The 15,274-nt window shown below is 32.7% G+C and overlaps 2 protein-coding genes across 2 annotated transcripts; both read left to right on the plus strand.

The window, feature by feature from the left end:
• Window positions 1-5,887: 5,887 nt before the first annotated feature.
• LOC130826613 (uncharacterized) lies at window positions 5,888-7,668 on the plus strand. Its single transcript, XM_057692207.1, has 4 exons — window positions 5,888-6,988; window positions 7,045-7,212; window positions 7,310-7,553; window positions 7,646-7,668. The coding sequence occupies exons 1-4, from the start codon at window positions 5,888-5,890 to the stop codon at window positions 7,666-7,668; spliced, it is 1,536 nt and encodes a 511-aa protein (XP_057548190.1).
• A 1,819-nt stretch (window positions 7,669-9,487) lies between these two features.
• LOC130824195 (uncharacterized) lies at window positions 9,488-13,081 on the plus strand. Its single transcript, XM_057689096.1, has 4 exons — window positions 9,488-9,943; window positions 11,183-11,826; window positions 12,581-12,781; window positions 12,874-13,081. Exons 1-4 carry the CDS (start codon window positions 9,721-9,723, stop codon window positions 12,910-12,912), a joined length of 1,107 nt encoding a protein of 368 aa, XP_057545079.1. The 5' UTR covers window positions 9,488-9,720; the 3' UTR covers window positions 12,913-13,081.
• Window positions 13,082-15,274: the final 2,193 nt, after the last annotated feature.

Here is a 15,274-nt window from a genome sequence, read left to right on the forward strand (position 1 = left end):
ATCATATTTACTGCACTCTTTTTCCCTTCGTTCAGGTTTTTATCCTATTGGGTTTTTCCTGACAAGGTTTTTAACGAGGCAGTATTAAATAGAAATATTGTATATATATATATATATATATATATATATATATATATATATATATATATATATATATATATATATATATATATATATATATATATTTACATAATTAGAATGCATTCAAGGGGGAGTGTTGAAATATTGTGTGAAAGGTAATTAATGAATATAGTATGAAAGGTAATTAATGAATTTACCTAATGTGAATGCATTCAATGTAATTGTAATTCGCAAAAAATAAAAATTGAAGCTGTAATTTGTAAAAATATTAAACTTTAAAGTTGTAATTCACAAATTATTCTTATTGTAAAAAAAAATCTTTTTCTAATAAAAATTGCAGCGTTCTAATGCAATTGGAATTAGGTAAAATATCAATTGTACGCCTGAGTTTTGGCACTTTATTAATGTAACCCTAAGTCTTTTTTATTATCAATGGTACTCTCGTATTATTGAGCATCTTACAATCGTAACATTTTAAAAACTTTTTCCGTTCAATTTTTTTTTCAATTTAAAACATAAAAAAAGTTAACGATTTTAGATGGTTTTGGACGGAAAAAGTTAAAAAAGGTTATGGTTGTAAGACGCTTATACGAGGGTACCATTAATAATAACAAAACTTAGAAATACCATTGACATCAAAACTTAGGAGTGCCATTCATAATTTTGATTGAAATTATTATTCATTCCTCCTATTTAAATTATTAGCGTTTAGGTGAAAATAATTAGAAGCAATTGGAGTGATTGTTAAGCGCACATGCTTCCTATCATAATTCATAATAACATTAACATCATTCACCGACAGTCACAAATGAAGTAGTTATCAATAATCATGCCCAAAATATGCTGTTTTGCCTGGCTTTAATTCTTTTGCCAAATCACATGCAAATGCAACCGTCGCAATTCTTTTCTATCAAAAACATTATTAGCCATAACTTTTCAATTACATAAATTTTTATTTGAGACCGTTTTTATAAGAGACGCGTTTTAAATGGGCCGACCCATTATTACTCAGAAAAAAAAATTTTAAAAAAATGCGCGCTGTGTAATCCTATCTTGAGTTGGTGTTATAATCTATTGAAATTGGTATTATAACCTATTAAAGTTTAAAGTTGGTATCTCCAAATATGTTATAATACCAATTTTAATGGGTTATAACATCAACTCTAAATATCAATTTTAATAGATATAATAACAATTTTAATAAGTTATAACACCAACTTCAATAGGTTATTACACCAATTCCAAATAAGCTCACCTGCACGCGTCAGTTTTTAGATTTTTTCTTTTTTTTAATTATTGGGCCTGGGCCTGGAGAGCCGTCTTTTATAATGACGGTCTCTCAGTAGAGACGATATTTCAATTAATATAAGATTATATTTAATTCATTTTATTTTTACTGATTCAACTTATTTTTACTAATTGAAATTGAATTTTACTGATTAAAACTGATATTTATAAATTTTTACTAATTTAAATTGATTTTCACTAATGAAAATTTATTTTTAATGATTGTAACTAATTTGTACTTATTGAAAATTGAATTTTACTTATTGCTATTGATTCTTAATCATTTTAGTTATAAAATAATCAGATACTTTCACCAACACAGTAATTATATAAAAAAATAAAAAAATACAAGACTACTACTAATAAATTATTATTATTATTATTATTGTTTGGCTTACCACATTTAACTTGACCATAAATTTTTAAAATTACATATTTGCTTCGATTTGAAATCAAACACTTCACTATTACAATTGATATTCATATATTCAACTTCTTTCTCCTCAAAGCTTTTAATTCACTGTCAAATTTAAAAAGCTATTCTATCCGTTTCTTTTTATTTGTCTATTTTACTTTTTGTATGTATTTTAAAGCAAATTTTGAGCCTCAACATCCTTAAGTACGAATCATAAAAAATTGAAAAAAATTATATATTAAAATTCTTTACATTAATAAGAATCTGAAAAGATTCCACATGAGTATGTTTTGTCTTTAATATATATTTTAAAAATCAAATTTAAATTTCTCTCTTAAAATAGAAAATTTAAAGTGAATAAAAAAAAAAAACAAAGAAACTATTTAATTTTGAACTGTATCAATTTTTTTTTTCCTCCCATCCACGAAATGTACAGCATCACTGTAAAAGTGTAAATGTGAAGATAGAGGTATTGTTCTTAAAAAATGGTGAATACAGCGAGTTTTGCACTTAAGTTTTGATGTGGTGAATAATATCACCTGACAATGTTACCAATAAATAGAGATGACTTGTTATCAATATTTCATTAGGCAGTTCCACCTTCGCTTTCAATCCTTAATGGTAAGCGATGCATCTCTTCGGCTCATATCTGTACTATATAAATCAAGAAACAATTAATATACATGACTTTAAAATAATTTTTTTTTTGTTTTTTTTATGTTTTATTTAGGCAAATATTTTTTTAGTATATCATGTAAATATCTTTCTGATTAGATTTTTTTAATTAATTTGTTACAATAGATTTTAAAACTATACTTTATTTACTACTTAATTTTTTTTACAATGAATAATTATCGTATTTTAATTAATTAAACTATGCAGTATCTTTTAATTATAATGGATAATTATCGTATAATATATTAATTATTTATTTGAAAATTTTATTTTCATTATAATACTTTTGTAATAAATTAAAAAATAATTTTAAAATACTTTTTGATAAATGATCCTATATATTACTTACATGGCTATATTAAAAAATTCTACACAAATTAATTAAATAGATTACACGTTAGTTATTTAAGTATACAATTAGGATAATATATCGGTGAGATAAATTTAAAATAATAATTCTATCACCTATGTTTGACAACTTTATAATACATAAATAATTATATTAGGTAATTATTTTTTATATTATCTTTTATGTGTTAAAATTTTCTATTATTTTTATGTAATTATTTATAATTTTTATTGTATAATGCATAATTTTATGATTATTTTGTAGAAATTGACAATAATGGCTTGGTATTTTCTTCACAATGCAAAATACAACTTGATTCCCTAGAATTAAGGATAATGTTCCTAATTAAGGAAAATAACTACCAATTACACCCAATTACCCAATTATAGGATATACACCAAAGATTATATTCTAGTAAAAAATGTTTCCTAAATATATTTTCCCAATCAACAATATTCCCAAAAGATATTTCAACAATATTCCCGTAATACCCCACCTCAAATTGGAGCATGAGGATCATGAATGCCCAACTTGGAGAGTAAATTATCAAACTGTATTTTACCAAGCGTCTTAGTAAAAATATCCCCCAATTGAGAAGATGTATAAACATGAGATGGAGATATTAAACCCTCATTGATTGCATCTTAAACAAAATGACAGTCAACTTCTATGTGCTTCGTCCGTTCATGGAAAATTGGGTTCTTTGCAATGTGTAATGCGGATTGACTATCACAGAACAATTTAATTGCTTTAGGATGATTCACACCCAAGCTTAACAACAAACCCTTCAACCACTTTAACTCACAAGGGATGGCAGCCATAGATCTGTATTCGGCCTCAGCCGATAACCTTGAAACGGTATGCTGCTTCTTTGTCTTTCAAGACACAGGAGATTGACCAAGAAACACTAGCCAACCTGTAAGAGAACGTCGAGTGACTGGGCATGCAGCCCAATCGGAATCACACCATCCCTGTAGAGTCAAGTCACAATCTGCACTCAAAAGAATACCTTGTTCCGGTGTCCCTTTCAAATTTCGAACGACCCTTAAGGCCGCCTCCCAATGCTCAGTTTCGGGTTCCTGCATGAACTGAAACAAGATGTGAACCGAATATGCCAGATCCGGACGAGAAACAGAAAGATATATCAACCCTCGAACAAGCCTCCGATACGACTCTGGATCTTTAAGTAATTCTCCACTAGCCAAGCCAAGCTTATGATTCCGCTCTATGGGAAAGCCAGTCGGCTTAGCTCCCAACAATCATGCTTCAGAAACAATATCCAGAGTATATTTTCTTTAACACAAAAACAAACCTGCAGAACTACTGGCTACCTCTATACCCAGAAAATATTTCAAAGGACCCAAGTCCTTCATTTTGAAACAATCACTAAGGTAGGACTTAAAAGTACACAATGCAGCAGAATCGTTCCCAGATATAATAAGATCATCAACATATACTAAGACATTAATCTGTATACCTATCTTAGTGTATGTAAATAATGAATAATTTGAATAAGATTGAAGAAAGCCATATTCTTTCAATGCTGTTACTAACTTTGCAAACCAACATCTGGGAGCCAGTTTCAAGCCATACAATGACTTTCTCAATCGGCAAACCAAATTAGGATCAGAACTCTCAAATCCGGGAGGCAACTTCATATAGACTTCTTCATCAAGGTAACCGTGCAAGAAGGTATTATGAACATCCATTTGGTGAAGTTCCCAATTCTTAGAAGCAGCAATTGCCAAAAAAGTCCGAACAATAGTCATTTTAGCAACTGGAGCAAATGTTTCAGTGTAATCAATACCTGCTAGCTGATGATTCCCAAGGACTACCAATCTGGATTTTAGTCTTTCAACTTCACCATTGGACAAAAACTTTAAACTATAAACCCACTGACTACCAAGAGCTCTTTTGCCCCGAGGAAGTGGCTCCAAGGTCCATGTGACATTGTTTTCAAGTGCCCGAATTTCTTCCTTCATTGACTGTCTCCAACCATCATATTTCATTGCCTCCTTAAACGACTTCGGATCATTGTTACTAACCATCGCTGCAATAAACTTTCGGTAATTTACAGAAAAATTATCACAATGTATATAATGTGCAAGAGGATACGGAGTACCTGAAGGGTGATCAGAAACTGGAGCCGGGAGAGATGGACTACTAGCAAAAACAGTGTGAGTAACATGGTCACGGAGCTTGATAGATGGATATTTTGTACGGAATCCACGGCCCATATTTTCAATAGATTGTTGTGGGTCTTCTCAGCCTTCAAAGACAGCAAGGGGCTGCTGCTGTGTTGCAGCATCTGTAGACGAGGGCTGCTGGATAGACGCTGCTGGTATAGATGGCAGGCTGGACCTAGCGGATGAACCAATAACGTCCGCGTCGAGGCTGCTGGAAGAAGTAGCATCCGCTGGGTGGTCGCTGGGCGTAGGCTGCTGCAAGTTGGCGTGGCTCCTATGCTCACGGCTCGTACCTGCCCCCCCTTGATCATAACTATGCATCTCATCATCACATTCTTCATCACATAAACCAATGTCCACAAAATCCTCATGGATTTCACCATCATAATCAATACTAGACTCAACATTTACATCATCGGGACTAGCAAACGGAAACACATTTTTAATAAATTTAACATCCCGAGAAACAAAAAATTCCTTCATATCCAAATCATACACTCTCCAACCTTTTTGCCCAAATGGATACCCAACAAAGACGCACTTCCTACTCTTACTATCAAACTTGTCACCTTTCGTTTTTTGATTATGAGCAATGTGGAGGAGGATTTTCTTTCTTGCATGGATCAAGGTCTAAGAAAGTGCTTGCATTTGCAATAATGAAATAATTGTTTGATATCATCCCCATACATATAAATAAACCAAAAAACAACACTAATGTAGACTTCATTTTTTTGAAAGATAATATTATATAATTATTTAAATTTTATCACTTTTCCCCAATTTTATTGAAATTTTATTTCTAATAAGAATCCTCAACTCAAAAATTCAATTACCAAGCCATTATTTTCAATTTCTACATGGTATCAAGAGCAGGATAATTTTTTTCGAATAGCCATGGCTGGTGATGATGGTGCGCCACCACTACCACCACAGAAAATCGAAATTAATAATCCTTTCTACCTCGGTGCACATGATAGGTCGGGGGATTTTATCATACCAATTAGACTCAAACTTGATAATTTTGATTCTTGGTCACATGCCATTAAAGTTGCTCTTTGTTCTTGTCGTAAATTCGATTTTCTTGATGGCACGATTACGGATGTTGTGTCACTCGCAACAAAGGAGGATTGGGTCGTGGTACATTGTATGCTCGTGTCATGGCTCATGAATACAATCGATCCTGAGGTAAAATCTATGCTTTCAAATTATGATAATGCAAAACAGTTGTGGGATGATTTGCATAAACGGTTTTGTGTTGTGAATGGACCTCGGATTCATCAGTTGAAATCTCAAATTAATAAATGTGAGCAAACTAAAACCATGTCTGTTGCGATTTATTTTGGAAAATTAAAGGTTTTGTGGGATGAACTTGCACAATTACAACCTTTAATTTCTTGTAAGTGTGGCAAATGTACTTGTGATGTTAGTAAGCAACACGTAAAGCATCGTGAAGATGATATGTTGCAACAATTTTTACTTGGTTTGTATTCCGAGTATTATACGCAAATTAGGTCAAATATTCTTGCTCAAGACCCTTTGCCATCATTGAATAAAGCCTATCAACAAGTATCTCAAGAAGAACTTGTACGTGGCTTTGCACGTGTCCAAGACGAACCCTCACTTCCCGTGGGGTTTGTTGTCCATGCAACAGTGCTAAGCCTGCCTCGGACAAGCTTGTTTGTACTCATTGCAAGAAGCCAGATCATTTGGCTTCAAACTGTTATGCTTTACAAGTGTGTGCTCATTGCAAAAAGCGAGGACATGATATTACTCGCTACTTTGAAATTGTTGGTTACCCTGAAGGATGGACCACGGGGGATCGAGGACGCAAGCCACCTAGTCAAGGCCGTGGGGTGGCACGTGCAAATGCAGCAGCCGTCAGCAGCTCATCTACAGCATACCCGGCGTCAGACTCCTTCACCTCCACTCTTTCTCCGTCTTCAAGTGGACAAGTTTTCACGGCAGCATAGTGGAAAGCTATCATGGGTTTCTTTGGTAATAATAAAATACCGAAAAATCGCTTGAGTGCTAATTTTGATAATACTTCTTAGATCATTGATACAGGTGCAACTCATCATGTCATTGGAGAAAAATCTTGGTTGTTTGTCATTAAAAATATACATTGCCCTATGGGTTTGCCAAATGGTGATACTGTAGTTGCTAATATGGAGGGATCGGTTTATTTGTCAGCTACGATCACTCTACATCACGTTCTATATGTTCCTAACTTAAGTTGTAATTTATTTTCTGTTTCACAACTTTAATGATAATTTACAGTCAATTGTCACATTTAAATCTGATGTGTGCTTGATACAGGACCAAATGAAGGCCCTGATTGGAACGGGAGTTAGGCGGGATGGACTATACTACTTCAGCAAATCGGAGGTGGTATCTGTAGTTGAAGCTACATCTGATGTGGAGTTGTGGCATAAAAGAATGGGGCATCCTTCCGAGAAAGTAGTTAAGTCACTTCCGCATGTCAGTAGATCCAGGAGTAGTTTGAATAAAAATTGTGAAGTCTGTTTTCGTTCTAAACACCATAGAGACAAGTTTCCTTTAAGTAATAATAATTGTTCTCAAATTTTTGAGAAAATTCATTGTGATTTAAGGGGTTCTTTATTATTTTTTGACTATTGTGGATGATTTTTCAAGGGCTGTATGGATTTATTTACTGATTGATAAAAGGGAAGTTTTTTAGATGTTTATGACTTTTGTAGCTATGGTGGATAGACAATTTGGTCAACATATTAAAATTGTGTAAAGTGATAATGGCACTGAATTTAAATGCTTGCTTGATTATTTTCGTGATAATGGTATTATTTTACAAACCTCTTGGGTTGGTACACCACAACAAAACGGGAGGGTGGAGAGAAAACATAAACACTATTTTGAGTGTTGGGAGAGCTTTGCGTTTTCAAGCCAACTTGCCAATTTATTTTTGGGGTGAATGTATTCTTGCTGCGGCACATTTGATTAACCGTACTCCCACACCTCTTCTTCAAAATAAAACACCGTTTGAAATTCTTTTCAATAAATTACCCACCTTTGATGCTATTCGTACCATTGGATGCCTTTGTTTCGCTCTGATACCATGTAGAAATTGACAATAATGGCTTGATATTTTCTTCACAATGCAAAAGCATATGTATGTTACATACAACTTGATTCCCTAGAATTAAGGATGATCTTCCTAAATAAGGAAAATAACTACCAATTACACCCAATTACCCAATTATGGCATATACACCAAAGATTATATTCTACTCAAAAATATTTCCTAAATATATTTTCCCAATCAACAATATTCCCAAAAGATATTTCCACAATATTCCCGTAATATATATATATATATATATATATATATATATATATATATATATATATATATATATATATATATATATATACTATATATATTTTAATAATATGTATCTCAATCTAATAGTAATTTGAGTCTTATAAATATTTTTACAGGTTTTAGAACAGAATAATTTATAATTTAAATATGACTAAAGAGTCATATAATAACTTAATTACATATGTATAATTAGTAATTTTTATTTAAATAATTAATAAATTGTACTTGACAGAGAAATCTATCCAATAATACAATAATAGAATGCACATATGAAGATATATATAACGCTACATTTATATCCTCTATTTATATAAATATTGCATGATTTCATCCCTTGATTACATTGTATATAACTGATGAATACACCAATCAAAATGAAAGTCCACATTACAAAACATATAATTACTTTGCGAAAACATACTGCAAAATCTTCAATCACATTCTGGAGTAGCATGTTCGAAAGAGCACCAAACTACTCGAACAAGTGCCCTAATGCCCAAACGAATACTATGTTACTCAAACGAGCATAGCTTGTTGGTGCACATATTGCTCTGTTAATTCGTTTTTGCTGTATATTTTTGAAGCACTTGAATATTAAGCTTTAGTATTACGTTTTTTGTCCCACTAAATTCATAGTATTTGGGATATTCTAACAAGGCTAAATTATGCCCTTGTCACCTCTAAAAAGTTCTAGTAGTTATTGTGTATGCAAACAAATACTATGTCTTGGTTGTTTTTCTACAATTTGTTTAAAAATTTCTAAAAAGAAAGATATAAGACAATGAAGCTAAATGAAGCAAACAAGGAGAATCTAGGTTAAGACCTATATTGTATATGGCCCAGTTCATTTAATCAAAAACTATATAAATTTTAAATTGTGTAACATATAGCACATAAGAATAACAATAATCGAGTTGATTCATCATACATGCAGATGATGGTCTTATACTAATATCCTATATTTATTGGAAAATAATCCACATATGATTCTACATCTAAAAAATAGAGAAAAGTTGACTAAGATATATACTTGGTGGACTACTTCTCCTAATACCAATTGATTTTAAGATGATACCTCAGTGGGTTTGTACACAATCATCTCCTCTCTTTATACGATTCTTATTGTGTACAAGCCCGAAAATAAATTTTGTATTCACCTATGCAAATAGATATGGCTTGTTTTTGTTTTTGATCTTAAAAGGCCAAGGAAGGCAAAGTACCACTAATTAATGGCCAAGAATATTCTTTTGATGGGCTTATTTTGACCTTTCATTACTTCTACGTCTAAACTGTCCTCACATTCAGCTTAACTGTTCTGAATCCTAAGCTGAAGATAACAAACAGATTACAATTAACAGCTTCCATTAAAATGGCAGCATCATCATCAGCATTTAACTTTGTAATCTCACACAATAGGAGGACTATTAAATCCTCATTACTTGAGAATAACCATTCTCTTTTACCTATCCCCACTAAACTGCCTTTGCTTCCTAGCAGTAAGCTGACTGTTTGCTCTGTAGCTAAGACAATCCCTCAGCAAGTTCAGCTTGATCAGGAAAGCAATATTTTGAGTCCATCTTCTCCTAATTCTAGTATGTACTTTTACTTCTTTTTCCTTATTGGTTTCTGTTAGCCATACTGTTTTACATGTTACTACTAGTCTTTATGCTTTGTGAATTGTGATTGAGTTTTAAATTTTAATTGTGTGGCCGAACACTATTCTTTATGTGCGTACATAATAATCAATTCGGCTGTCATTTTTATATATGTTATACTCTTTTTGTCCCTTTTATTTTATTTTGTGTCTAGTGCAAAATAGGTGAAATTTTGATGAAAAGAGAAATTAGGTTGAAAATGAGATAAAAACAAGTGGATGATAGAAATGAATGGTTAATATGAAGAGAGAATGTAAGTTTATGGATGAGATGAAAAGAATGAAAATGGGACTAGAGACAAAAAAGGAAAGAGTGTAAAATTAGTGGGATAAATAACAACGGAAAGTGGCGTAAAATGAGAGAAACTAAGGGAGTATTACATAATTCAATTTTTAATAGGGTTTCAATTAAATGAATTGGTCTATGGCCTGTACAAGCCGGATTCTTTTCGTTTTTTTGGAAGTATAGCTATTTAAAAAAACGAAGAATGTTAACTTCAAAGAATTGGTTTTTGGGTATTTTTATTTGGTGTTTGAATTTGTAAGTGTCAATGTTGGGTTAAATTTTGATTAGTTTAGCATCAAATGAGGAATTTGTTTGATCAACTTAAGTCGTTATCATCATACGCAATATCCCGCTTATAGAAGTTATGAACATAAGTAAAAGGTTATGCAATTCGAAAATCTATGCCATATCAGAAGGGATAACTTGTAATTCATAGCTATGAGATGCAAAATGAGTTGACTGCAACCTTAATTAACAGAAAAATGCTCTAGCATTTTCTTTGACACGGATCACTACTGATCTTATGTACTCTTTTGTGCTTAATTGAACTTACTAGTGCTAATTTAAACCAAACAAATTTCATTGTACAAATGGATTCTACAAGTTTTATAGATACTTTTCCTTTATTCATTTTACCTCCTACTTAAGAAGCAAATTGTTCCGCAATTTGATAAATTTTTTATTAGACTTGTACACCTCAACACCCATATAGAGCTGACTGCACATAAACCCGAGGAGGTTCCATAGGAGGAGTAGCCCATCAGGTATATATGTCGGACAACATCACTCTAACTCTTCGATGTGGGATCACATGTGGGTTATTTTTCCAACCCAATTAAAAAGCTTAGGTAACAGAAAACTGATGCAAACAGCTTCTATAATATGTCACAGGTTGGGCCGAATTCGCCTCCAAAGTCTCAGGAGAATGGGATGGATTTGGAGCAGATTTCACAATTCAAGGAAAACCCATTGAACTTCCTGAATCAGTAGTACCTTCAGCATATAGAGAATGGGAAGTTAAAGTCTTTGATTGGCAAACCCAATGCCCTACACTAGCAGACCCACAAAACCTTTATCTGTCCTACAGGTCCATTAAGCTACTTCCTACAGTCGGCTGTGAGGCTGATGCCGCAACAGTATATATCAGTGACGACAGACTCATAGGAGGCGAAGACGCTAACCGTGTCTTAGCCTTTGCATTTCAGAACACTGGTTGTTATGTATCCCTTTGGTCTGTTGTGCAAAATGATGTTTATCAAGTGTTTGAGTTAGAGCATTGTTTGATTGATCCTCGCGATAAGGAGTCTCGAGTTAGGGTGATTCAGACCCTTCGATTCGAGGGTTTGAAGTTAAAGTTACAGAAGATTAGTGTGTTTTGTGAGCTTTGGTATGGACCGTTCAGAAATGGAGATCAGTTGGGTGGTTGTGCTATTCATGATTCTGCGTTTGCGTCTACACCTGCATTGGATGCTTCTGATGTAACTGGTGTTTGGCAGAGCCAAGATGGTTTGGCTCGCTTCGAAATTTCTCTGAATGTAAGTTTTCTTGTGTGTAAATAAACACTGATTTGTTTGGGTTATGGGAGGTTCTGGGGCACATGCTCGACCGCACATGACCCTGAAAATAAAGAGTCCAATATTGAATGATACATAGAGCAAGCTTAGTTTTAAAAGGCGTTCCTCACTTTGTTCCTTGTGCTCAAGCTCAAACTCGGCGGTGAGGCAAAGCCCACTACAAGAGGCGTGCGCCTTAAGCGCCTCAATGCGCTTTTTGTGTTAGGTGAGCCTCCATGTTGGGTTAGTTAATTAATTTATGCTTGTTCGAAAAGAAATGAAACTTGAAGCCCAAATTTATTTGAATATCAAGTACGAAAAACCGTTGCTTCTTAAAGAAAAACAAAAAGCATGCAAAGAACCAAAAAAGCTTTGGGAATTCTTCATATTCTCATCATAATAGTTTTGTGCTAACGTGGTGTTAATCGCAAGGATAAAAAATGTTTTCAAGCTTGTTGATACTAAAATATTGAATATCATGTTGTTTGAAGTATTACATATGTTTTAAATTGATTTTAAGCTAGCTTTTGCAAAAAAGTGCGTCTCGTCTACAAAAAGCTCACGCCTTTACCTTACACTTTGCGCCTAGTCTCTAAGGAATTTTTGCGTAAGCGAGCAAGTGATAAAAGTTTTGGATATATGATAATAGGAGGGTTCAAATATAAAAGGCTCACTAGGTCGTAAAATTATTTGCCTGTTTTTACTCCGCCCTTACTAAATCAGTTTGATTGGTCAGAATCTATTTCAAGAGATTGTAGGAAGCAGTACACAGAAGCATATCAGAAACGAGAGCGAGCTGATTATGCTACCGCGACAATTATGGTGCTCGCTTAAAGAAAGCGAAAATGGCGAAACCTGTGGCGAGGTAGGATGGTTATTAGATCCTGGATTTGCTATTTCATCAAGATGCATTTTCTCAAGTGATGGAAAATTGAAGGTTTGTTTTCATTTTACTCAATTTTGATTAAATCAAGGTTGCCTATTTAATAATAACATTCTAACACTAATTCAACTTCCTTTCTTTGTCAGGAAATAGCAGTAGGGAATGAGATTGCAGCTGTGAATTAAATTGGGCATACTGTAGAAATTATACATGAATACTATTCTAAATCTTTTGATTTAGTTTTTCCAAAGATAATATTGAAGTTGTGATAGCATCATATATCTGCAAACAAGGGGTGACAATGTTATTTTGATAATTCTAATATATACATACATATTCTATCGTACTTTCAAACCGTTGGATATTTCTGATAATCCGGTTTTGTCTCAATTAGAGAGTAAATAAAACTTTTCGTGAACCCCTTTTCCTCAGCCTAGTGAGTAGAGCCTACCTTATAGTTAAAAAAAAGCGTTGGATGATCCTAAAAGAAAATGTTTAGTCAAAAAACAAAAACATACAAATTACATCGTAAGGATTTCTGAGTTTACTGTAATTAGACTTATTCAACCGGATGAGCTATGATCTTTTTACAAATCGATTCAATAACTACCCGACACATTCATCAAATCACGGACTTAACCTTTTTGACGGGTTAAGTCGCTGGCTCATACGACTAACAATTTATCAGCCACAACTAACCCACAATGACCGCTAGACACACAATCATCACAATAAAAGTTCAGAGTTCTAGTCTCGATTCTCACCTAGCTTTTCCGTTCTTTCAACCTAATGTATATGTCAACTCAAGTCTTTGAGGCCCATTTGGTGTGAGTTTGTGACCCATCATATTATATCATTATGGATACTCCAAGAGTTGCTAATCACATTTTAATAATTAGCAAATAGAAACTAGTATTATTATAAAAACTACACCTAGTCAAAGTTGCAAGGAGCCAGATTTACAAATCTTATCATGCCATTGACTTTACAAAAAACTTACATAAAATCATCTCAAACATAAGATTCAGAATCTCTCAAAATTTCCCATTTCTCTCAATCAAACAACCAAAAGAATCTGAAATCAAAGAAAAGATGAACCAGAACTTAAAAGCATTAGCAATAGGAATGGTTGGAGTAGGTATCACCTTCTCGGCATACTCTCAAACTGCGATTTCATCGAGTAATTGTATTGCCATTGGCTTCCTCGTCCTCGTCTTTGCACTTCTCATTCATGAAGGTTTCATTGATGTTTGATCAATACTATTACTTCTATATACTAAGGAAGATATATTTCCAGTTTATTCACTTTTCTTTGTTTCATACTATTTGTCATGTAAGGATATTGTTCATTTATATTTAATACTGTCATTTTATTTATGTTTTGTTAAATAAATGTTTCACGATTGAAGAATTAGGATATGAATATTGTCATTTAAATTCAAACTTTTAAATTGTGGAAACTTGTGTTTCTTTTATACAAGTATATAAACTTTTCTTAAACTTTTCTTTGGCAATTGGTTATTGATTTTTTTAGTTGGATTGTTTAGGGATGAAAGTTTTGTTTTTCGTTTGGATTTGATACAAATTCAAATCAAACCGAATTAAATTTGGTTTTGATATTTTCAATCCAAATCATAATATTTATAATCCAAATTGAACCGAACCGAATTTTAAAATACCGATCCAAATTGAACCGAATAGACCAAATTGCACCGATTTGTATATTTTGCATCGAAAATCAAATTTGCATGTATTGTTCCAAAATTATTCTTTCTAAAGCTCCTAAATAGATATTAGTAATTTTAGGGTTTTTAATTTGAATAAGTAAAAAACTTTTAACAAAAATCTAAAAACTAAGGGCAAAAATTCAAACAAATCAAATGGAAGATATAACATGCCTTTAACATTTCGGTTTTTTTGATTTTTTGGTTTTGTTGGACCTTAGACCGAGTCCAAACCGAACACCAAATTATAATTGAAATTCAGTCCAAACCAAATCGAATATTGATTTGATTTGGTTCGGTATTCGATTTTTTGGTTTTTATATTGGCTTTTAAGCTAACTGAAAAAGTCATCTGTTTATAGACATGTTTGGTAAATTTAAGTATTAGTTGCTAGTTGTTTATTAGAGAAAAAGTAGGTCAACAAATCAAAAGCCAACAAAAAAAAAACTAATTGGAGTAGTTTTTTATTTTGGCTTAAAAGCACCTTTTCAGCTAGCTTAAAAGTTATTTACCAAACGCTTTTTTTAGCTATTTAACCAACTAACAAGCTAAAAACTAAGTAAAAAGCTATGAACCAAACACCTTAATGTAAAATATTCTATGAGCAAAAAACACCAGAGTCAATCAAGCATCTTCGTTGAGTTAGAGTCGTTTGCCTAGAGTCACTCAAAAGCACCTCTACCTAAAGTCAATCAAACCGCATACTATATTGCGATCCACAGAGCCAGAGCTATGGATCAAGTTTTGACATCGAGACAAAGAATAATATAGCCAGTGCTGTATGCCGGTATACAAAAATTAAAACGAGTAAAAGAAATTAAAG

This window comes from Amaranthus tricolor, chromosome 1 (genome assembly GCF_026212465.1).
Source record: "Amaranthus tricolor cultivar Red isolate AtriRed21 chromosome 1, ASM2621246v1, whole genome shotgun sequence".
Classification (NCBI taxonomy): Eukaryota; Viridiplantae; Streptophyta; class Magnoliopsida; order Caryophyllales; family Amaranthaceae; genus Amaranthus; species Amaranthus tricolor.

Coding starts and splice junctions, on each gene's coding strand:
- LOC130826613 (XM_057692207.1), top strand. CDS start 5,888: ATGGCTGGTGATGATGGTGCGCCACCACTACCACCACAGAAAATCGAA. Junction 6,989..7,044: donor AGCTATCATGGGTTTCTTTG/GTAATAATAAAA, acceptor AATACTTCTTAG/ATCATTGATACAGGTGCAAC. Junction 7,213..7,309: donor CTCTACATCACGTTCTATAT/GTTCCTAACTTA, acceptor TGCTTGATACAG/GACCAAATGAAGGCCCTGAT.
- LOC130824195 (XM_057689096.1), top strand. CDS start 9,721: ATGGCAGCATCATCATCAGCATTTAACTTTGTAATCTCACACAATAGG. Junction 9,944..11,182: donor TCCATCTTCTCCTAATTCTA/GTATGTACTTTT, acceptor AATATGTCACAG/GTTGGGCCGAATTCGCCTCC. Junction 12,782..12,873: donor CAAGTGATGGAAAATTGAAG/GTTTGTTTTCAT, acceptor TTTCTTTGTCAG/GAAATAGCAGTAGGGAATGA.